Raw genomic sequence first — 26,155 nt, forward strand, 5'->3', positions numbered from 1 at the left:
GCAGTAGTCGATGAACAGCATTCTTACATACTGTAGGTATTCCTCTTGTCAGGATGGGTTAGGGCAGTGTGCAGTGTGATTGTGATTGCGTCGTCTGTAGACCTATTGGGGCGGTAAGCAAATTGGAGTTGGTCTAGGGTATCAGGTAGGGTGGAGGTGATATGGTCCTTGACTAGTCTCTACAAAGCACTTCATGATGACGGAAGTGAGTGCTACGGGGCGGTAGTCATTTAGCTCAGTTACCTTTGCTTTCTTGGGAACAGGAACAATGGTGGCCATCTTGAAGCATGTGGGAACAGCAGACTGGACATGTCCATAAACACACCAGCCAGCTGGTCTGCGCATGCTCTGAGCACGCAGCTGGGGATGCCGTCTGGGCCTGCAGCCTTGCGAGGGTTAACACATTTAAATGTTTTACTCACGTTGGCTGCAGTGAAGGAGAGCCCACAGGTTCTGGTAGCGGGCTGTGTCAGTGGCACTGAATTGTCCTCAAAGCGAGCAAAGAAGTTGTTTAGTCTGTCTGGGAGCAAGACATCATGTTCCGCGACGGGGCTGATTTTTATTTTGTAGTCCGTGATTGACTGTAGACCCTGCTACATACCTCTCGTGTCTGAGCCGTTGATTTCCGACTCTACTTTGTCTCTATACTGACGCTTAGCTTGTTTGATTGCCTTGCGGTGGGAATAGCTACACTGTTTGTATTCGGTCATGTTTCCATTCACCTGGCCCTGATTAAAAGCAGTGGTTCGCGCTTTGCGTGAATGCTGCCATCAATCCATGGTTTTTGGTTTGGGAATGTTTTAATAGACGCTGAGGGTACAACATCACTGATGCACTTGCTAATAAACTCGCTCAATGAATCAGTGTATTCATCAATGTTGTTCTTTGACGCTATGCGGAACATATCCCAGTCCACGTGATTGAAGCAATCTTGAAGCATGGAATCCGATTGGTCGGACCAGCGTTGAACAGACCTGAGCACGGGTGCTTCCTGTTTTAGTTTCTGTCTATAGGCTGGGAGCATCAAAATGGAGTCGTGGTCAGCTTTTCCGAAAGGAGGGCAGGGGAGGGCCTCGTACAATCAATATGCTGATAGAATTTAGGGAGCCTTGTTTTCAGATTAGCTTTGTTAAAATCCCCAGCTACAATAAATGCAGCCTCAGGATATGTGGTTTCCAGTTTACATCGAGACGAATTAAGTTTTTTCAGGGCCGTCAATGTGTCTGCTTTGGGGGGAATATACACGACTGTGATTGTGATCGAAGAGAATTCTCTTGGTAGATTATGCGGTCGGCATTTGACTGTGAGGAATTCTAAGTCAGATGAACAAAAGGACTTGAGTTCCTGTATGTTGTTATGATCACACCACGTCTCGTTAATCATAAGGCATACACCCCGCCCTTCTTCTTACCAGAGAGATGCTTGTTTCTGTCGGCGCAATGCGAGAAGAAACCAGGTGGCTATACCGACTCCGATAGTATGTCTCGAGTGAGCCATGTTTCCGTGAAACAAAGAACGCTACAGTCTCTGATGTCTCACTGGAAGGCAACCCTTGCTTGGATTTCGTCTACCTTGTTGTCAAGAGACTGGACATTGGCGAGTAGTATGCTCGGGAGCGGTGCGCGATGTGCCCGTTTACGGAGCCTAACCAGAAGACCGCTCCATCAGTAATGTTGGCGAGTTGACGTTGCTCTTATATCCAATAGTTCCTCCAGACTGTATGTAATAAAACATACGATTTCCTGGGGTAGCAATGTAAGAAATAACACATAGAAAAAACAAAATACTGCATAGTTTCCTAGGAATGCGAAGCGAGGCGGCCATCTCTGTTGGTGCTGGTATAGTATGTGTGTGTCACGAATCCCGCCGAAGATGGTGCCTCTTCCTGTTCGGGCGGCGCTCGGCAGTCGTTGTCGCCGGCCTACTAGCTGCCATCGATTCCCTTTCTTTTGTTTCTGTTAGTTTGGTCTAATTGGTTACACCTGTTTTGAGTTAAGTTTTGTTTGTAGTCTATTTAAGGGCACTAGGCTCGCTGGCTATTGTGCGGGCTTGTTCTCTGTTCATGGTGTCTGATTATTTTGTGGTCTCTATTTTTCCGACAGTTTTAGTCCTGTTTGTTTGGACGGGATATTTCATGTGCCCTTGTGTTTGGCATGTCCGTTTTCACTGTCTTTGGAAATAAGATCCACGTTCGGAACTAACCTGATCTCTGCGCCTGACTCCTCCACCCACTATTCCTAGAAGCCTTAACAGTGTGTGTGTGTGTGTGTGTGTGTGTGTGTGTGTGTTTGTGTGTGTGTGTGTGTTTGGCAGGAAGGAAGCAGTGTTGTTGGCTCTTACCCAGGCATTTGGGCTCCTTTCCACTCCAGTAAGGTGTAGTGGCGTTGCGACAGGTGAGCATGGTGGGGCCTTGCAGCTGGTATCCTGTCAGACACTGGAAGTAGGCTTCTCCCCCAGCATGGAGGTGAGTCACTGATACTTCCCCATTGGCTGGCTCCTTAGGGAAGGCACAGCTTAGAACGAAGGCTAGATGGAGAGAGTGAGAGAGTGGGAGGGAGGGAGGGATAATTAAGACTGAATCAGTCATGACTGGATTGATATGATTTCATATTATAAAATTCATCTAAATAGTGTTTCGAAGTGGAATCAGTTGTTATCTTAGCGGCACCATTTTACTTGAATTATATGTATACTGATGCAAGCTCCCAGCCATCCAGGACATTTATACCAGGCGGAGTTTGAGGAAGCCCGGAAAATTGCCAAATACTTCAGCCACCCCAGTCATGTACTTTTCTCTCCACTACCATCCAGCAGGCGGTACCATAGCATCAGGTCTCGGACAAACAGGCTCAACAAACATCTTCCATCCCCAAGCAATAATACTGTTGAACAGCTAATCAATGGCTGGCCACCGTCACCCACGGACTGTCTGCACTGACTCTATCTGCACTGACTCCATGCACACTCACAGGTCTCTACCCACAAATTCACAGTTTAAACTGACACTGACATTATCGCACATTTTGACGCCCATACACAATCACACATGCACACACACTTTCACCATATGCGCTGCTGCTACTATTTCTTATAACAGTTTTTTGTCTATAGTTTTGGTACTAATTTTCAAAACTCTAAGTACAAAACTCCAAACTGGTAACACTTGTCACACAGCCAGTCTTACAGTACATTCAAAACCTTTCATTATGCATTCATTTTACCATACATTTCAATCCAAAATATAAGTTTACTGTGAAATTTAATGAGTACATTGATTTAATCACCAAAACACAACATAAGGATATCTTCTCAATTTAGTTATTTTAACAACCAGTTAATCCAATAGCAAAACATTCAAGATACATGTTTATAAATGACCCTTTGAATGTAGTATGTTACAGTACTGTACATTACACTGATTTCACATTAGGCAATACACTTACACTACCCATTACAATTGACTGAACATCAAATTTGACATAATTTCTATCCCATGTGTGATCAAAGGTGTGATCATTGAAGACATATTTTACAATGTAACCAATGAAACAAATGAATGAAACAATGTTTAGCTGGCACTAGTTTGCATCAAGCCTGTCTTGAACATTTGGCCATCGGTTCTCGTCCAAATCACAGTAAATATCCTCATTGTTCATGCATCTGGGGAAAAACATTTTGACATGGCGAAGCCAAGCCTGACATACAGTGCATTCGGAAAATATTCAGACCCCTTGACTTTTTCCACATTTTGTTCCGTTACAGCCTTATTCCAAAATTGCATTACATTCAATGTTTTCCTCATCAATCTACACACAATACCCCATAATGACAAAGTGAAAACAGGTTTATAGAAATTTCTGCTAATTTATAAAAAATAAAAAACAAAAAAAGCTTATTTACATAACTACTCAGACGCTTTGCTATGAGACTCAAAATTGAGCGCAGATGCATCCTGTTTCCATGAATCATCTTTGAGATGTTACTACAACTTTATTGGAGTCCACCTGTGGTAAATACGATTGATTGGGAAAGGCACACACCTGTCTATATAAGGAGTTGACAATTTGGTGAAAAAGTGACTGTATGATTTTGTGTGTTGTACTTAGTCAATTAAAAATGTGCTTAGAGCTCTGAAACAACTGCCTTGTTGATGATCTGTTGTGAAAATGTACCCCAAAACTCCAGCAAAGCAATAAAACAAAATGGTATTATCATTATTATTTTTCCTGCTAACAGACATTTTTACACTTGGTTACTTGTACATATCTACCTAAACTACCACCAATATCCTTGCACATTGATAAGGTATTAGTACTGACCCTGTATATAGAGTACATTTTTGTGTGTTTTTATTTATTGTGTGTTTGTATTTGATCTTATTTTCTTACCTTTGATATATAATACTGCATTAGAGCTCTCAAGAGAAAACAAGTTAGCATTTCACCCTACTGTTTACACCTGCTGTATCCTGTGCATGTGACTAATACACTTTGATTTGACACTGCACACACACACACAGAGTAAATGTTGTGTATGAAAAATGTGGTATAATTGGTCAAGCAGAGCTGTTTTCATTAGTATTCTACTTGGGTTATAAATACTCCACTCCAGCTGCTACAATTAATTGCAGTTTAAAAGTACATTTGCAAATAGATTGTGACATGTTTGCAATGACTAATGAGTCTTAGTGTGCAAGTCTACACACACAGCTGTGGCAGGGAACTTTAGGTTTGGTTTAGAGGGTAGAAGTAGAGATGCAGATCAGGGCCTTGCTTCCCAGTTAACTTCAGAACAAAGTTGACTACAAATCAGTGTTGGAAAATGTATCCAATTGTCATACTTGAGTTAAAGTAAAAATACCTTAATAGAAAATTACTCAAGTAAGATTGAAAGACACCCATTAAAATAAAAGTCCAAAAGCATTTGGTTTTAAATATACTTAAGTATCAAAAGTAAAAGTATACATTATTTCAAATTGGCACCATTCTTTTGTTTTTCAATGTAGAGATAGCCAGGGTCACACTCCAACACTCAGACAAAATGTAATTTAATTTACAAACGAAGCATGTGTGTTTAGTGAGTCTGCCTGGTCTGAGGCAGTAGGATGACCAGGGATGTTCTCTTGATAAGTGTGTGAACTTGACAATTTTTCCTGTCCTGCTAAGCATTCAACATGTATCAAGTACTTTTGGGTGTCAGGGAAAATATATGGAATAAAAATTACACTATTTTCTTTAGGAATTAAGTGAAGTAAAAGTTGTAAAAAATATAAATAGTAAGGTACAGATACCCTAAAAAACAACTTAAAGGAAAACTCCTCCCAAATGTTTTGCTTGTCAGCAATCAAGTTTTCAAGATATGTAACGTTCAAAATACAGAAATCATCCCGTACGATGCATTTTGTATCATATGATGCAAAACGGTGCATCATATGATGGAAATGCATCATACAGGGATAATTTCTGTATTTTGAAAGTCACATATCTTGAAAACTTGATTGCTGACAAGCAAAACCTTTTGGGACTATGTCAACAATGGACTAATGAAACAAATACCAAAAGATAGTCTTTGGGTGGTGTTTTCCTTTAAGTAGTACTATAAAGTAATTTTTATTTAAGTACTTTACACCACTGCTACAAATACAAAGTTGCTAAAATTTTTGCAATTCTTACAAACAAGTGAAGAATAAAATTATATTTCAAAAGAAAACCGAAATGACTGTATTAAAAGATAGTCTACAATGGATCTATATACTATAGGCTATTTAAATCATATTGAAATCAATTTCATGTTCAACCAATTGAGTTCTACTAGGCTACTGTCTGTAATTTGTGCCTCAATGTGTTTCATGATGTGTGACAACATGTGCGCAATGATGTGCCCAATCTGTGATTTACTGCATTATTATTGGGTAAGTATAATACGCCGCCTCAATAGACTATTTGCAGCAATAGGTGGGAATGATTCTAATGTTAAGGTAAGATTTGAATGGAGAAAGCTGATCCGAGGGCAGCAATGCTTTTCTTTTGATCCTGTCAGTATCGACACATGGTCTAACGATGCACTTAGCGAATTTTCTCTCTACATGCTTGTTTGGGAAACATTCTTAAAAAGTTGGCTCGTAAATAACGATGTATCTGCTACAATCATTGTAATGCTTAAGTTACTGGGAAACGAGGCCCAGTTCCATTTCAGAGCTGGTCCGTTAATGTTATAGTGGTGAGAAGAATTGCCTCTGTACCAGTTGTCAAACCGCTATTAGTCCAGAGCAGCAAGATGAATGGGCTTCAACTTCCCTGTCCTTAAAAGAATTGTGCTACATAGGATGTATGGTAGCAATAATTAGTTGGCGTGGATGATGGATTGAGCTAACCATGTCCGTAATAGCAGCTATAAAACAGGCCTCTGCCTGTCGGAGCGCAGGCCCACTCTGCTCTGCCTCACTGGTCCAGCATCCTCTCTGAGATTATATTCCCGAGGTCCAGTACAGATAACACCAAAACCTGGAGTCTGTTGAAAAAACACCATGACAGCAAAAATATACTTTTTAACAACACCGGACCAACAATAAAGCGATAGTGACAGACAGAGGTGGTCTAAGGTAAAGCCTAGAAAGATAAGATAGTTAGTCAAAACGCCTGCCTCACTCCTAGAGATCAACTGTAGGTGTGTTAATACCAACAATGTGTGGCATCTTTGATTGTTGAATCTGATTGCTGTTACTGTAAATTACAACAGTAGTCTGTATATCAAGCATAACAAAGCTGAGAAATAGACTCAGTGTCGGCAGAGCGTGACAGCCAGAGGGTGACAGCCATCGTTAAAAACAGAAAGCAAAGACAAGGACCCCGTGGGGGATCCCTACTGTTTAGTATGTCTGACTCAATCCTTTACTCATTAATATGATTTGGAGGAACTGTCGGAGTGGAAATGAGCTGTTAGGTTGTGTCAACACGCAGGTGGAAACATTTCAAACAAAGCTCTCATTTCAGCTTACACTACTGCTCTCCTGCTTTAAACCAGTCACTACACTCTTAGAAAAAAAAAGGTGCTATCTAGAACCGTAAAGGGTTCTTTGGCTGTCCGCATAGGAGAACCCTTTGAATAACTATTTTTTGTTCCAGGTAGAAGCCTTTTGAGTTCCATGTAGAACCCTTTACACAGAGGATTCTACATAGAACCAAAAAAGGTTCTACCTGGAATAAAAAGGGTTATACTATGGGGACAGCCGAAGAGTGTACCTCTTCCGTCCCTGCTCCCCCAGACACAGAACTAAAAGGTACAGTGTAGCGTGCTGCTCCTGAGACAACCACTTTTGGGGCTGAGTGTGCAGACACTCAACCTGGTCTCAGAGCATTTCGTATTATTCTGTACGTAAGTCCCAGATGCTCTATATACTATGATATGTTACATTTCGTATGGTATGTATTAATTTGTGGATGTTTCGAATTACAATTTGTATGATATGTGCCAAATTTGCAAAATGTACATGTTACAAATTTGCCAAACGTTTGATATGTTACGAATTCTGATTTGTTGTGGCTGATGTTAGCTAGGTGGCTAAGTGGTTAATGCTGACATTAGCTATCTGGCTAACTTCAGCTAGGTTAGGGGATATGGATAAGGTTAGGGCTACTTTTAGGAGTTAGATTAAAGGGTTAAGGTTAGGGTAGCGGAAGGCTTAGCTTAAAAGGTTAAGGTTAGGGTCCAAAGCACCTGTCACTCACATGGCTCTCTCAGATATCTCAATTCTTATTAGCCAAAGCCCATCATGAGATTGGGTCCTTCTCACAGTGAAGACAGACACATTGGGGACGCAACTGCGCGCATCCGAGGTGCATATTGAAGATGTTAGAAGGAAGAACTGTCCACATTTACTTTTTGTCAACCAACAAGATGAGTAGGCCTAACGAACAGAAAAAGCATTAGCGTATGTCAATCTACAATCCCTCATAGTACAAAAGAGACCTATTCAATTGGTCAACTCCCAAATGAATACAACCACTAGTATCAAAAAAGTGTTTAAAAGCAATCAGGCTGATGCAACAGATCAGAACGTTTAGTTTAAAACATTGATAAACTATTAGGCTATTTCTTCACGTTATAAGCGCAGCAACGCACACTTGGTAGTAGGCTACAAGCGCGAATGTTCCAAAATGCAATCAATTAGCGGGAAATCACCATTCTCAAAAGTGACCGCAAATGTAATTATGCATGTAATGCTTTATTATAAAGGTGTATTTTTATGGTGAAAATGATCTTCACCAAATTTGAAATTCACTGTTGCCTATGTATACCAGTTAGGCTCTACACCGGTTGTAAAGCAGATTAATGTGCTTAATTTTGAGAAGTTATTTGGCCACTTTAGTTGTGATACAAACCTTATCAAAACATACAGGCCTATGGGCTAGGCTATATGAGGTTTATGTCTACGATTTGAACAATTCACTAAAAAGGCATGCACTGTTTCTTGCCTTACTGCACACGCTGGCCATCATTCAATAGTTATAATATGTCATTCACAAGTGACAGGCTAATAGTGTCACCCATCAAAAGTGGATCAATAAATATAGTAGGCCTAGCCTATAGAAAGCTGACGGGATCCTCCTCTTTTTAATAGAGGCCACCAAAACTCTGTTTTCTCATGCAATTCCATAGCCTTTAGAAATGTTGTACAACATTAGCTCATGGGCACTCATGAAGTGTTTGATTTCGATTTTCGACCACATTTGCATTCATGTTAGAGTGATTAGAGGGACAATAGATTGCTGAGTACCAGGTAGTTAGCAAGTTTGGTAGACCACTAATGACCGTCAGCAGCATCAGAGCTTCCGTGTCTAAACTGTCACATGGAATTTGACTGTGATTATGACTCGTCACCACCGGTGTGGCGGTAATACGGTCACAGTAACAGTCCTATGTTAGGGTAAGGGGAAGGGCTAGCTAATATGCTAAGTAGTTGCAAAGTAGCTAAAAAGTAGAAAGTAGTTGCAAAGTTTCTCATTATCTAAAATAGCATTACATTATATATCATACATTTACTATGTTACATCTAGTCTATGAGACCAGGCTGAGAGACTGAGCACCAGAGCATTAGGCTGTCGATAAACGGTTAAGCATTACAGAAACCATTCAAACGGTATAATCACTGCTTTTTAAATACCTCTCTCATCATGGATGCATATGAAAGTCAACATTAAAGCTAACAGTTTTACAGCCCACAACTTCATTTCAAGCCCTCTCCCTCCCTACCAGAAGTTATTTGGATATTAGTGCTGAAGTAAAGGACGCTCTCCCACAGCAGTCTAACTCAATAAGAATGACAAGGGCATGGGGTTTTAGTGTCTGCCGATTTACTAAGGATCCACTTTAGCTGTTGTGTACTATACATCATTGTACTTTTTAACACTTTTGTGCTATGGTATACTTTGCAGGAAGTTGTTATGTTTCTTCTTGATGTACTACATGTGGTTGTAGTGTGCAGCAGCCATGATTTATCACAAATGCCCTCATAAACCTGTACATAACTCTCCGGGCAGTAATAGGGTGTTAAATTATCATCTTACCTGGCTGTCTCAGTGGATCAACAACCGCTTAGGGTACCAAGAGTACACAGAAACATTTGTCATCCAGAGACTATCATGTATTGTTTTCATTACTGCTATAGGAACAGCACAGAACCAATAAAGAGAAAATTATTTGTTACACACTGCATTCAAGAGCCCATACTATAGATACAGTGCATTTGTAAAGTCTGAGGTCCTGAGCGCTCTTGAGCTGGTTCATCTTTCCCTCGATCCTGACTAGTCTCCCAGTCCCTGCCGCTGAAAAACATCCTCACAGCATGATGTATCACCACCATGCTTCACCGTAGGGATGTGACAGGTTTCCTCCAGACGTGATGTTTGGCGTTCAGGCCAAAGAGTTCAACTTTGGTTTCATCAGACCAGAGAATCTTGTTTCTCATGGTCTGAGTCCTTTAGGTGCCTTTGACAAACTCCAAGCGGACTGTCATGTGCTTTTCACTGTTGAGTGACTTCCGTCTGGCCACTCCACCATAAAGGCTTGATAGGTGGTGGAGTGCTGCAGAGATGGTTGTGCTTCTGGAAGGTTCTCCCATCTCCACAGAGTCTAAATATGGGGTTTTGGTTTTGGCATTATAGAGTATTGTTTGTAGATTGATGAGAAAAACATTGAATGTAATCAATTTTAGAATAAGTATTTTTCTGAATACTTTCCGAAGGCACTGTATCTCCCATAGGCTAACAACAGACTCTCTTTAACTTTTTTGAGATAGGGGGCAGCATTTGGAATTTGGAATGAAAAGCGTGTCCAAAGTAAACTGCTTGCTATTCAGGCCCAGAAGCTAGGATATGCATATAATTGTCAGATTTGGATAGAAAACACTCTAAAGTTTCCAAAACGATTAAAATAATGTCTGTGAGTATAACAGAACTGAAATGGCATGCAAAAACCTGAGGAAAATCCATCCAGGAAGTGCTATTCTTTTGAAATGGGTGTTTTTCCATTGAAAGCCTATCCACCATTTAAAGGGATAGGACCCAGATTCCATTCCCTATGGCTTCCACGAGCCATGAACAGTCTTTAGACATTGTTTCAGTCCTTTGTTCTGAAAAATGAGGGAGAATGAGCAGTTTCAATGAGAGGCCAGTGGAAAGTCCCCAACCTGTTTGGTGTGCAAATCCCGAGAGTGCGCCTTTCTTGTTTTTCTTTTATATTGACGACGCTATTGTCCTGTTGAAATATTATTGATTATTTAGGCAAAAACAACCTGAGGATTGATTATAACAATCGTTTGACATGTTTCTACAAACTTTACGGATACTATTTGGAATTTTTGTCTGCCTCTTGTGACCGCATTTGCGCCATTGGATTACTGAACAAAACATGCCAACAAAATTGAGTTTTTTGGATATAAAGAGGGACTTTGTCGAACAAAACAAACATTTATTGTGTAACTGGGAGTCTTGTGAGTGCAGCCATTCGAAGAACATCAAAGGTAAGTGATTCATTTTATTGCTATTTCTGACTTTCGTCACTAATCTACTTGGCCGCTAACTGTTTGTAATGTTTTGTGTACTGAGCGCTGTCCTCAGATAATCGAATGGTTTTCTTTCGCTTAACAACAAGTTAAGCTTTATTTTGATGTATTGCGCTTGCGATTTCATGAAAGTTAAATATTAATAGTAATTTAATTTGAATTTGGCGCTCTGCCATCAGCGTCCCACTGATCCTTAAGAAGTTTTAAGCATAGAGCAATAGTATTTGTTTAAGGCTTGTCTCTTTGTATTTGGTTCTGACCTTTTAACAGGATATTGAAGTCCAACTAACTAAGTTTTTCCCTGCAGCTTTTGAAAGGTTTTGAACTATTATTAACCAAATACCAATCAAATGTCAATACATCAAACTTAAATTACAAACCACACCCTGAAGAAAGGCCTCAGGGCTCGGTGTGCTAACATAGGTTCTAATCAAATGAACACGTGGATTTCTCCCGCACCAATATGTCCACCATAATGAAGCAGGAATCTCTCTACAGTAAATCAATGAGGCGCAGAGTGTGAGTCCAGCCGCCCTAGGTCATCCATTCAATTCCTAGTTTATCGCTGGCTCCACTGAGCCCAGTTATTGCCATTATCATACCACCATTTCCATCTCTGTTGAGCCTGTACAGTGTGTATGCTGCAGGCAAAGACTTAATGTGTGGAGCCAATCCCTTAAGAATTAAATTACATGCGGCCTCCATTCCATTGTACGTCGTCGTATAGGGCCATAAAGCCTGATTGTTTTGCTATTACAAGTAATGGCTCCACAGTGAATGCAGTCAGGCATATTAGCTGATGGTAGGGCCTCAGGCAACAGATGTTGAGGTAATGTCCTTGATTATTCTGCCCTGGAAGAGAGAAAAATAGGATGAAAAGTGGAGGGAACGACTGGAAGTGTGATCCTAATCTCTGCCCTTAGTGACAGCTGTCCTGGGAGTTCGAATGACATCCTATCTCATCAATCACAATTGCTGTTTCATCAGTCAAGGGTCAATAGGTATTGATGCACAGAGCCAAAGTGGATAAAGGATTATTACTAGTGGCAATGGTTGCTAGTCCTAGGTTTGACCACCACTTTGGCATTAGGCTACAATAATCACATGCCTTTGGAATGGCATGTCACTGAGTAAAATAGTCTAATAAACTCAATATTGACCTGACCTCTAACCTATTATGGCAGGTTGAATTTGTAATCTGTCATGTATTGCATATTGAATTACTTATTAAGTACGGCAAATCAATGGTATGGATGATGACGACAATGATGACAAATCATTACTGATTCATGGCAACTAATCAGCAGTTTCAAAATAAAGAAAGTTGCACACTCCATGTATAATCTCCCAGCAATTTAATGGGTATTTACCAACGTTTCAGCATCAAGGTGCCTTCATCAACTAATCAGCAGTAATCACAGGTGCAGGGCAGCCTACAGCATCAGTGGTAATGTAATTGGGTGCTCAGGAGAGTCACTCTACTAATGCCGTGGAAAATTACATAATTAGTCATGCTATCCCTTGTTTTGCTGCTTAAAGAATAGTCTCCTGTGATATGCTAGTGCTTTTTCTAACCTGATACAAACGTGTCTTTATGTGACTTAGTCATAATACTGGGCATAGAGCTAAGATCCGTTAGGTGCGTTAGGTGCGACCGCAGCATGTGAGATATGTGAGATATCCCGTGAGTTTACTATCTACAGAAAGTAAGCTGTGTGGACCCTTGCAGGAAGGAGCACATTATGGTGAGAACTGTGCCAAAACGCAGCTATACGGTTCAGCCCTCGTATTATCAGCCTTGGGCTATCTTAATCTGCAAAGACCAATCGCCTTTTACACTATGTTCCGCCCCTGTTCTACACGTCTGCTAAACTGCCACATAGACAATAGAGGTTGTGCTTTTTCTATAAAAGCAGAGACACGACTATGTTTGTTAAGCTTTCAACTGTGAACCATTCTTGGTAATGGTTGATTGCTTCATTTTTGCAAATCTTATAATAAAGGTGTTGCAAAAGGAATCTACAGTCTCTCTTTTCCTATAGAATTGCTACCACAATTTGGCGATGGGGATGGGATGGCTAACTCTGCTTGCTGATTGCTCCTGAGGAGACCGAGGTTAACTGCGCGCAAGGGAGCCCACACTCGAACTAAAATGGAGCAGAAAGGGACCCGCCTCGGACCGGCAGGGAGCGTCAGTGAGTGGATACGCCATTCCAGACAGATAAAATAAATTATAGGGTGAGACTGATTTTCTTTTAAACATCATTGAAAATCTTGTTCTGGCAACAGGTTGTGCACATTAGGTCTTTTGTTGGAGCAAAAGATACCCCTAGTTAGAAACTTTGTTGTAGCAGAGTTATTTCTGAATATCGGATGTCCTAGAATCTTTCATTAGGAAATCTTATAATAAAACAGAGATATATTTAATTAAAGAAGTCATTTTAGGGCAAACATCCTGTTGAAGTAGGGTGGGATCTTTTTGTTGAAGCAGAAGTATCCTGATCAGAGTCAGGGGTTGTGTTTATCTATTGAAGCAGAGAAGTGGCCATGGGACGACATGACACGGTTACGAGTAATGTGATCCCAGGGCACAATTCTGAGATAGAAAATTAATGAATCAGTGTAGTGGTAAAACAGTTGGTTATGATTGGGAAACCAGCTATGAATGTAAAACCTACATTGGATATTTGCTTGAGAGAAACTACCATGTGGGTATAAAATAAAATATTACATAGAATAATTAAGAATATATAAATATATACAGTTGAAGTCGGAATTTTATATACACTTAGGCTGGAGTCATTAAAACTCGTTTTTCAACCACTCCACATATTTCTTGTTAACAAACTATAGTTTTAGGAAGTCGGTTATCTACTTTGTGCATCACAAGTCATTTTCCCAACAATTGTTTACAGACAGATTATTTCACTTATAATTCACTGTATCACAATTCCAGTGGGTCAGAAGTTTACATACACTAAATTGACTGTGCCTTTAAACAGCTTGGAAAATTCCAGAAAATGATGTCATGGCTTCAGAAGCTTCTGATAGGCTAATTGACATAATTTGAATCAATTGGAGGTGTACCTGTGGATGTATTTCAAGGCATACCTTCAAACTCAGTGCCTCTTTGCTTGACATCATGGAAAAATCAAAAGAAATCAGCCAAGACCTCAGAAAAAAAATTGTAGACTTCCACAAGTCTGGTTGATCCTTGGGAGCAATTTCCAAATGCCTTAAGAAACCACGTTCAACTGTAGAAACAATAGTACGCAAGTATAAACACCATGGGACCACGCAGCAGTCATACTGCCCAGGAAGGAGACGTGTTCTGTCTCCTAGAGATGAATGTACTTTGATGCGAAAAGTGCAAATCAATCACAGAACAACAGCTAAGGACCTTGTAAAAATGCTGGAGGAAACAGGTACAAAAGTATCTATATCCACAGTAAAACAAGTCCTATATCGACATAACCTGAATGGCTGCTCAGCAAGGAAGAAGCCACTGCTCCAAAACCGCCATAAAAAAAGCCAGACTACAGTTTGCAACTGCACATGGGGACAAAGATTGTACTTTTTGGAGAAATGTCCTCTGGTCTGATGAAACAAAAATAGAACTGCTTGGCCATAATGACCATTGTTATGTTTGGAGGAAAAAGGGGGAGGTGTAGCGGCCGTGGTTGGTGGAAGAAGGTGGGGACCAAGGTGCAGTGTGGTAAGTGTCCATATTGATATTTTATTATCACGAGAACACTAAACAACATAAGGAGAATGAATGAAATGAAACAGTCCTGTCTGGTGTAGACACAAAACAGAAAACAGAAAATAATCACCCACCAAACACAATAGAAAACAGGCTCCCTAAATATGGTTCTCAATTAGGGACAACGATTGACAGTTGATTGAGAACCATACCAGGTCAAACACAGAAATAGCAAATCATAGAAAAACTAACATAGACAACCCACCCAACTCACGCCCTGACCATACTAAAACAAAGACATAACAAAAGAACTAAGGTCAGAACGTGACAGGATGCTTGCAAGCCGAAGAACACTATCCCAACCGTGAAGCATGGGGGTGGCAGCATCATGTTGTAGGGGTGCTTTGCTGCAGGAGGGGCTGGTGTACTTCACAAAATAAATGGCATCATGAGGGAGGAAAATTATGTGGATATATTGAAGCAACATCTCAAGACATCAGTCAGAAAGTTAAAGCTTGGTCGCAAATGGGTCTTCTAAATGGACAATGACCCCAAGCATACTTCCAAAGTTGTGGCAAAATGGCTTAAGGACAACAAAGTCAAGTTATTGGAGTGGCAATCACAAAGCCCTGACCTCAATCCCATAGAAAATTTGTGGGCAGAACTGAAAAAGAGTGAACGAGCAAGGAGGCCTACAAACCTGACTCAGTTACACCAGCTCTGTCATTAGGAATGGGACAACATTCACCCAACTTTTAGTGGGAAACTTTTGACCCAAGTTAAACAATATAAAGGCAATGCTACCAAATACTAATTGAGTGTATGTAAACTTCTGACCCACTGGGAATGTGATGAAAGAAATAAAAGCTGAAATACATCATTCTCTCTACTATTATTCTGACATTTCACATTCTTAAAATAAAGTGGTGCTCCTGCCTGACCTAAGAAAGGGAATTTTTACTCTGATTAAATGTCAGAAATTCTGAAAAACTGAGTTTAAATGTATTTGGCTAAGGTGTATATACACTTCTGACTTCAACTGTACATATAAAAACAATTTTAGGAATTATAAGAAAGGAAGACGTTCCTAATTAAACACAGATGTTTTGTGTGTTTTGTGTTTGAGTGTGTGTGTGTGTATAGTGGAGTTTCACAATGGAAGCCAAGAGCAGCAAGGGAGAACCTTGCCTGTCCGATCAGCTAATGAAAATAATGGCAGATAAATGTGGCGGGGACATTCTGGAACAGGTACCACTCCGAACAGGAGCAGTTCTCTTAAAAGGCACATTGAGCTACGTTTTGTTATCAGGGTAAGTTTAGAAAGTGGGAGAGGGAAGCATTAGCCTCTTATGGCTGGGGGGCAGTATTGAGTAGCTTGGATGAATAAGGTGCCCAGAGTAAACTGCCTGCTACTCAGGCCCAGAAGCTAAGATATGCATATCATTAGTAGATTTGGATAGACAACACTCTGAAGTTTCTAAAACTGTTTGAATTATGTCTGTGAGTATAACAGAACTCATATGGCAGGCAAAAACCTGAGAAGAAATCCAACCAGGAAGTGGGAAATCTGAGGTTTGTAGGTTTTCAAGTGTTTGCCTATCCAAGATACAGTGTAAATTTGGTCTGGTTACACTTCCCAAGGCTTCCACTAGAAATCAACAGTCTTTAGAACCTTGTTTCAGGCTTCTACTTCTATTGGAGCGAATAAGAGCTGTTTGACTAAGGGGTCTAGCAGAATGCCATGAGCTAAGTCACTCGCACTGCAGTGAGAGCGAGCTGCGTTCCCTTTCATACCTAAAGAAAAATGAATTGTCCGGTTGGAATATTATTTAAGATTTATGATAAAAACATCCTAAAGATTGATTCTATACATCGTTTGACATGTTTATACAAACTGTAATGGAACTGTTTTGACTTTTCGTCTGGACTAAGTGCCTGCGCCTTGTGAATTTGGATTTGTGAACTAAACGTGGGAACAAAAAGGAGGTATTTGGACATAAATTATGGACTTTATCGAACAAAACAAACATTTATTGTGGAACTGGGAGTGCATTCCAATGAAGGTAATCAAAGGTAAGTGAATATTTACAATGCTTTTTCTGACTTCTGTTGACTCCACAACATGGCGGGTATCTGTATGGCTTGTTTTGGTGGCTGAGCGTTGTACTGCCCCCACCGCAGCTCTACCAGCAGACCCCTCGGAGGCAGCACATGAGCTGTGGAAATCCGGAAATCCGTGTGCACCGCCCACATTGAGTCCCGTCTCTGGTGTTGATGGACTCTGGGAACTTAGTCCACCATCAACGTCGACCCCTACCATGCAGCTAAGTCCCTCACCCCCAACGATCACGACCAGAACAGGTAAAAAAGGGGACACAAACACAACCTTTCTTCAGGCACCTCTGGTAACATTCCCTAATCCACAACCGCAACCTGCGGATGGTGAAGAGGGCCGTGACGATTGGCACCCGCTCATGGACATCCAGGACATTGCTAAAAAGCTTCCAGATCCTACAAAGGAAGCTGGTGATTTTACCAAACAGCTACTGAAGATGGCCTGGCTGTTCAAGCCATCAGAAGCTGAGATCACACACATTTGCTGTATCAAGATGGGGCTGCAATGGGCGAATGTGGAGGGAATCTTTGATGAAAACTACCATTGGGAAGAGGGTGGAGCCTATCAGACCCAACTGGCTACACTGTGTGATCGCATTAAAGGAACATTACCCACCCATGACTGATTGGGCAGTTATCCGTAGTTGCACGGAGAAAGATAAAGAGTCGTTGGAAGATTACAAACATAGGCTGGAGACCTGCTACGGTAAGCATAGCGGGCTCAAACCAATGACTAATGGCCGCCGCAATGATGACTACGACAGCCTCTTGAAGGCTGCCCTAATGAATGTACTTTAGCCAGCCCTTGTTAAACAGGTTAAAACGACCTGCTGGGAAACTACCAGTCTACAAGTGGTTATTGAACACTGTAAACACACTGAGAGGCAACAACTGCCTCAAGAAGACAAGACAAAACAGAATAGAAAAGCCAAGTTACAAGCTGCACAGCTGGCTTTTTTTTATCAAGGAGAGGGCCAGCAGGGGCAGGTTCAGGGAAGACCTCAAAATGATGGACAGAGGGTAATGGGAAGGGGTAGAGGAAGAGGAGGGGGAGCCAGTGCTGACGGGTGGGCCAGACAACAGCAACAACAGGACAGGAACTATGTTTGTTACAACTGTGGATAAGAAGTACATTTCACTAGAAAGTGTCCAAATCCAAGTAAGCAGCTGTAGATACTCTAAAGAGTGCAAAACTGCCATCACATCTGTCAGCTCAAGCTGCAGAATTGTTTGCACTGACAAGGGCATGCATTCTAGCTAAGGATAAAACTGTTACCATTTATACTGATAGCATATACCAATTTTGGGTGTTGCACGATTTTGGAACATTGTGGCAGCATCGTGGGTTCCTTACCTCATCTGGTAAGATGATTTTACATTCTAAACTGATTGCGAACCTTTTGGAAGCCATTCTCTTGCCAACATCCATTTTTGTCTGCAAGTACCAAGCTCACACTAACACATCTGATCCTATCTCTAAAGGGAATGCTATGGCTGATATGGCTGCAAAAGCAGCTGCCATGTTGATTGTTTCCCCCACTCTCCAAATCGTTTCACTTCCTGTTTCTGCTGCAAATATGTTTTCATTACAGGATGTTTCTGATCTGAAATCAGGTGCAGGGCCTGGGAAGGTGAGATAGTGGAGGAAGAAGTGTTCCTTTGACACACAGAGGAACCTCTGCTGGGGTCAAAAGGCCTTCCCGTGTTACCCAGACCTTGCTTCCCCTATGTGGCTAAGTTGGCACATGGCCAAGACCTTGTGTCAAAGGGGGAGTTGTAGAAATTGTACATCATTTTTGGTTTGCACCTGGATTTTCTGTTTTTGCTTAGCAATTTTCTGTTAAGTGTTTGACAGAGGCATTCCGATACCTATGTCAGGACATTTGAGCTCATAATTATGGACTTCATTGAGCTTACTCCATGCCAGGGGAATAAGTACTGCCTGGTTGTGGTTGATGCCTTCTCCAAATGGGTAGAAGCATGCCACATAAATGTCTGTAGCAAAGAACCTACTAAGGGAAATCATCCCTAGGTGGGGTCTCTCGGCCAAATTATTTAAAATAATGTTACTCAGAACAACTCTGAAAGTTTGCAGATTGACCTACGAACACATTGTAGTTATCATCCGGCCAATAACGGTCTTGTCGAGAGAGCCAACGAAACACTGAAAATTAAATTGACTTAACTGATGACTGAGACCGGATTGCCATGGGTAACATTAATGCCTCTGGCTCTGATGTACATGCGTGGACTCGCACATCGTACCACTGGTTTAGCACCTCATGAAATACTCACAGGAAGACTCATGAGAATGCCTAACACTCCATTCCCACAGAACAGGTTGACATTGATGGGTTGCGAGGATCAAATGGTAAGCTACTGCGAGGATGTACAAGTAAGCAGCTGTAGATACTCTAAAGAGTGCAAAACTGCCATCACATCTGTCAGCTCAAGCTGCAGAATTGTTTGCACTGACAAGGGCATGCATTCTAGCTAAGGATAAAACTGTTACCATTTATACTGATAGCATATACCCATTTTGGGTGTTGCACGATTTTGGAACATTGTGGCAGCATCGTGGGTTCCTTACCTCATCTGGTAAGATGATTTTACATTCTAAACTGATTGCGAACCTGTTGGAAGCCATTCTCTTGCCAACATCCATTTTTGTCTGCAAGTGCCAAGCTCACACTAACACATCTGATCCTATCTCTAAAGGGAATGCTATGGCTGATATGGCTGCAAAAGCAGCTGCCATGTTGATTGTTTCCCCCACTCTCCAAATCGTTTCACTTCCTGTTTCTGCTGCAAATATGTTTTCATTACAGGATGTTTCTGATCTGAAATCAGGTGCAGGGCCTGGGAAGGTGAGATAGTGGAGGAAGAAGTGTTCCTTTGACACACAGAGGAACCTCTGCTGGGGTCAAAAGGCCTTCCCGTGTTACCCAGACCTTGCTTCCCCTATGTGGCTAAGTTGGCACATGGCCAAGACCTTGTGTCAAAGGGGGAGTTGTAGAAATTGTACATCATTTTTGGTTTGCACCTGGATTTTCTGTTTTTGCTTAGCAATTTTCTGTTAAGTGTTTGACAGAGGCATTCCGATACCTATGTCAGGACATTTGAGCTCATAATTATGGACTTCATTGAGCTTACTCCATGCCAGGGGAATAAGTACTGCCTGGTTGTGGTTGATGCCTTCTCCAAATGGGTAGAAGCATGCCACATAAATGTCTGTAGCAAAGAACCTACTAAGGGAAATCATCCCTAGGTGGGGTCTCTCGGCCAAATTATTTAAAATAATGTTACTCAGAACAACTCTGAAAGTTTGCAGATTGACCTACGAACACATTGTAGTTATCATCCGGCCAATAACGGTCTTGTCGAGAGAGCCAACGAAACACTGAAAATTAAATTGACTTAACTGATGACTGAGACCGGATTGCCATGGGTAACATTAATGCCTCTGGCTCTGATGTACATGCGTGGACTCGCACATCGTACCACTGGTTTAGCACCTCATGAAATACTCACAGGAAGACTCATGAGAATGCCTAACACTCCATTCCCACAGAACAGGTTGACATTGATGGGTTGCGAGGATCAAATGGTAAGCTACTGCGAGGATGTACCAGCTGATGTCCTGTCGTAGGCAACCCCAGATTCCAAGGGAGGACCAGGACCGGACTCTACGCATCATGTTTGTTGATTTCGTGGTCAGTCTTCTCATTGCAGCTGTTGTATGTGCCCTGGGAGGAGCACAACAGTCCAGAGCGAGAACTGGCCACTGTCACGAACCCCGCTTCCTGAGTCTGTGTTTGCCTGTGTTTCTGTCCTGGAGTGTGTTTCCGGTGTCCTGGAACGCACCCTGTCTGGTTGCCGGGCAGATTAGCTTGTTGGGAGATCGATGTTCACCCGCACCTGTATCCCATCAGTAATCTGCACACCTGTCCTGATCATCACCTCTCCCCTTCAAAAGCTCTGACCTGACATCCATTCCCTGCCGGATCGTTAGCCATGAACAGTATGTTGTGCCATAGTATCAGCCTCAAGTTGGATAGAATTTGTTTTGTTGTTTTGTACGTCTTGCTTGCCTTCAACTTACCTCCGTTTGTTCTGTCTTCAGTTACTCACCCGGATCATTTACCCCATTCCCGCCTGGTCATCGGAGGATTCCGCTTCCCCATTGGATCCACCTATTTACTCCCATCAACTCACCACCGCTGCCCGCTACGCCACCTGGATGTATCTACCCACTCACATTCACTTGTAAATAAATACTCACCTTCTTCCTACTCTCCTTGTCCTGGTCTGCTTCTGGGTTCGATTTTGAAGAAACGTGACAGCCACAATGCAACTGAAGTATACAACACCAGCATAGTCCCACGGCGGGACTTAAATAACAGCCACTCCAGCTCAAGCCAACGGCAGGCTCAGGACCTGAGTCCAGCAAACAATAGCCACACTGATATCAGAAGAAGCAGGAGATCGATGCATCCACTTGACGAGCATCACAGCCTGAATCACAAGGTGAAACACTTGTTGGTCACTGCTTCATCAGGATTGGTGAGTCCCCTGCAGGACGGTTCAGCTAACGTAGGCTAATGCGTTAGCATGAGGTTGTAAGTAACAAGAACATTTCCCAGCACATAGACATATCTGATATTGGCAAAAAGCTTACATTCTTGTTAAATTAATCTAACTGCACTGTCCAATTTACAGTAGCTATTACAGTGAAATAATACCACACTATTTATTGTTTGAGGAGAGTGAACAGTTTTGAACATGAAGAGTTATTAATGAACAAATAAGGCACATTTGGGCAGCCTTGAAACAACATTTTGAAAATAAATTCAATGGTTCATTGAATCAGACTAAAACTTTGCACATACCCTACTGTCATCTAGTGGCCAATATCTAAATTGCACCTGGGCTGGAATAATACATTATGGCCTTTCTCTTGCATTTCAAAGATGATGGTACAATTTTTTTATTTTTACGTTTTTTTTCTTTGTATTATCTTTTACCAGATCTAATGTGTTATATTCTCCTACATTCCTTTCACATTTCCAAAAACTTAAAAGTGTTTATTTTCAAATGCATATCTTTGAATCAGGGCCTGAGCTACAGGCAGTTAGATTTGTGCATGTAATTTTAGGTGAACATTTTAAAAAGATGGCGTTTGGATTTTTCTTTGTACCATCATCTTTGAAATAAAAGAGAAAGGCCATTATGTATTATTCCAGCCCAGGTTCCAATTAGATATTGGTCACTAGATGGCAGCAGTTCATGCGCAAAGTTTTAGACTGATCCAATGAACCATTACATTTCTGTTCAATGCTATGCTAGTCTATCGATAAACTTACACAAATGCTTGTCTTGCTTTGGCTGTAAAGCATAATTTAAAAATCGGAGATGACAGGGTGATTAACAAAAGGCTAAGCTCTGTTTCAATACATTTCACTTGTGATTTCATGAATATGAATATTTTCTAGTAATATTTTTTGTCCGTTACGTTATGCTAATTAGTGTCAGTTGATGACAATTCTACCGGATCCGGGAGAGGGAGTTCCAAGATTAAACAACTTATTTGCTCGCTTTGAGGACAACATAGTGCCACTGACACGGCCCACTGCCAAAGCCTGTGGGCTCTTCTTCACCATGGCCAACGTGAGTAAAACGCCTTAACCCTCGCAAGGCTGCCGGCCCAGACGGCATCCCTAGCGACGTCCTCAGAGCCTGCTGTCTGTTGTGTTTACAGACATATTCCATCAATCCCTATCCACGTCTGCTCTGCCCACGTGCTTCAAGATGGCCACCATTGTTCCTGTTCCCAAGAAGCCTAAGGTAACTGAACTAAATGACTATCACCTCGTATTACCCATTTCTGTCATAATGAAGTGCTTTGAGAGACTAGTCAAGGATCATATCACCTCCACCCTACCTGATACTACTTGACCCACTCCAATTTGATTACCGCCCCAATAGGTCCACAGACGACGCAATCGCTATCAAACTGCACACTGCCCAATCCCATCTGGACAAGAAGAATACCTATGTAAGAATGCTGTTCATTGACTACATCTCAGCATTTAACACCATAGTACCCCCCAAACTCATCATTAAGCTCAAAACCCTGGGTCTTGACCCCGCCCTGTGCAACTGGGTCCTGGACTTCCTGATGGGCCGCCCCCAGGTGGTGAGGGTAGGTAACAACATCTCCACCCTGCTGATCCTCAACACTGTGGCCCCACAAGGGTGCGTTCTCAGCCCTCTCCTGTACTCCCTGTTCACCCACGACAGCGTGGCCATGCACGTCTCCAACTCAATCATCAAGTTTGCAGACGACACTACAGTCGTAGGCTTGATTACCAACAATGACGATACGGACTACAGGGAGGAGGTGAGGGCCCTCGGAGTGTGGTGTCAGGAAAATAACCTCTCAATCAACATCAACAAAACAAAGGAGGTAATCGTGGACTTCAGGAAACAGCAGAGGGAGAATCCCCTACCCACATCAACAGGACAGTAGTGGAGAAGGTGGAACGTTTTAAGTTCCTCGGCGTACACATCACGGACAAACTGAAATGGTCCACCCACACAGACAGCGTGGTGAAGAAGGCGCCACAGCACGTCTTCAACCTCAGGAGGCTTGTCACCTAAAACTCTCACAAACTTTTACAGATGCACAATCGAGAGCGTCCTGTCGGGCTGTATCACCGCCAGGTACGGAAACTGCTCCGCCCATAACCGCAAGGCTCTCCAGAGGGTAGTGAGGTCTGCACAACGCATCACCGGGGGCAAACTACCTGCCCTCCAGGACACCTACACCACCCAATTTCACAGGAAGGCCAAAAAGATAATCAAGGACAACAACCACCTGAGCCACTGCCTGTTCACCCTGCTATCATCCAGAAGGCGAGGATAGTACACGTGCATCAAAGCTGGGACCGAGAGACTGTTAAACAGCCATCACTAACATAGAGTGGCTGCTGCCAACATATAGACTCAAATCTCTGGCAACTTTAATAAATTGAATAAATGGATTTAATAAAGGTATCACTAGTCACTTTAGATAATAATATCTACATATCCTACATTACTCATCTCATATGTATATACTGTATTTTATACCATCTACTGCATCGCTCATCCATATATTTATATGAACATATTCTTATTCATTCCTTTATATTTGTGTGTATAAGGTAGTTGTTGTGAATTTGTTAGATTACTTGTTAGATATTACTGCACTGTCAGAACTACAAGCACAAGCATTTATCTACACTAGCATTAACATCTGCTAACCAGGTGTATGTGACTAATACCATTTGATTTGATTTGATCAAATGAAACTTCATAGAGTAAACCTTCACAGGGTAAAACTTTTAGGGGAAAATGCATTAATGGTGATTTGCCATCAGCAAAAAATATGAGAGGTGGATTTGATTGTGCACATTGGTGCACCATAATTATTTTAGAACCCAGACATCGTGTACCAGAGCCTATTCTAATCCAACCCCGGCAAACCCCATTCCCGAACCTGCCATTGTCACAACCCAAGTAATATCTCCATAACACAATTCAATGAATCCTATCTGAGAATGCGAAGGTGTTCATTACAGTGTCTTCTCAAAGAGGATGTAGCTGGATAGATGGAACATGCGCTTCTAGCATTCCCATTAAACTGAATGTGGGGTACACCACTATTCAGACAGAAGCAGACATTCACTCTACACATCAATATGCCTGAGTCATCATTCCTGTCTCATTTCCAACCAGAGCCAGTCTCTTAATGTTTGTCTTGAAAAATGGGCCACTCGAGATATGCCTCCTTCTGTCCAATTTCCATTAACAAACTGGCAGCAGAGAATATGACTTGGAAAGACTGCAAGAGCTTGTCTGGATCATTCCATGCATGGTTCGTTACACAGTATGGCTGGTAAAGGCTTACCCATTCAGTATCATTCAGGCCCTGTAACTGTAGTTAAAACCAGTGTGTTTCTTTCTCCAGTTTTCTGTCAGCCTCTGTGACAGCTGTGTTTTATCTCTTCAACAGGCTGAAACAGCAGCTGCAGCTGAATGTACTGAAGGCCACTCCAGAGAATGTGCTGTAGTTTTACTGGTTGAATAATGTAGCTTTGGCATACGCCTCATTTAGGGGAGGGGAACATCTGCAGTTTCCTCAGAACTCTATGTATTATCTAGAGTGTAGCAGTGGGAATCAGATATGAAAGACAACCAGGGATCTGATAATCATCTTGAACAAATGCACCAGACTACAGTGCATCTACTGTCCCAGTGATATCTTGTAGCCTGTCCCCTGTTCCAGACTTCAGGCCTCCACATCAATATGTCTCAAGCCACGTTTACTGATCATTATTCGATCTGTGGTGAAGGCATACCTTTATTTACCAACAAATTCGACAGGGTGCTGTGTTTTTGGTCAACTAAATATCTCCATTGTTGTAATGCATAAAACCAACTCTTCCATTCCAAGCAGATTAAGACGGGTTTGAAGTAGCATTTCACAATTGAATGACGCTCCAATTTAGTCAAGACGATCCTTGAAACATGAAAAGTTTTTGGCGCGGGTTATTTCCTTGTTATGGGGCATCAGAAAATGGCCATGATTTAGATCAATTAGGATATCATTTAGAATCTTTGGTGAATTTAACTGAATGTTTTTACCTTGGTATTATGGATTATCATGGTCTTCATCAGACATGTAATCAGACATAGGAAATAAATCAGGTAAATAGAGTTCTGAGGTGTCTCCTTCAGGGGTCAGTAATGGCATGGCAAGAATAGTCTCAACGGCTTTGCTGCACAATTTTTTAACACAAGTTATAATAAGCATTATTGTAAATAAGATCACTGAGCCATAAATTAACCAGTGAAATATTGTAGCTCCCATAACTCCAAATAATGACTGAACCCATCCAAACGGATTACAATTGTTGTCTGGTTGGTGTTCATTGGGAGATCACCGCTGAGCTCTTTCAGATGTTCCACTGCAATATTCAAGTTACCGTCACCTCAGGATATGAATGTACAGCAATGGTCACCTATAATTTGGCATACTCCCCCCTCCCATTGCTACCAACATGTTAAGTTCTTCCCTATTCTGTATAGCCGTGAGGCGAGCTGCTAGCAATTCTGGTCTTATTATTGAAAATCCTGAAGTGGTTAAAACCTCTTGAGGCACCCATCCCGCTAGCGGGATCATTTTCGTCAACATCCGCTGAATTGCAGAGCGCCAAATTCAAATTAAATTA

At 41.7% G+C, this 26,155-nt stretch overlaps 1 protein-coding gene across 6 annotated transcripts in view; it reads right to left on the reverse strand.

Moving 5' to 3' along the window:
- Window positions 1-26,155, reverse strand: part of LOC109872526 (seizure protein 6 homolog) — a 216,983-nt gene that overhangs the window by 43,254 nt on the left and 147,574 nt on the right. For all 6 annotated transcript variants that reach the window (XR_004205941.1, XM_031807698.1, XM_020463795.2 and 3 more), the window contains exon 5: window positions 2,341-2,526. Coding sequence is in view for 5 of the 6 variants with exons in the window: in XM_031807698.1 (XP_031663558.1) it covers window positions 2,341-2,526 (186 nt within the window). In the remaining variant the exon portion in view is untranslated. The remainder of the gene's footprint in view (window positions 1-2,340; window positions 2,527-26,155) is intronic.

Source organism: Oncorhynchus kisutch, linkage group LG28, assembly GCF_002021735.2.
Source record: "Oncorhynchus kisutch isolate 150728-3 linkage group LG28, Okis_V2, whole genome shotgun sequence".
In the NCBI taxonomy this organism is placed as follows: Eukaryota; Metazoa; Chordata; class Actinopteri; order Salmoniformes; family Salmonidae; genus Oncorhynchus; species Oncorhynchus kisutch.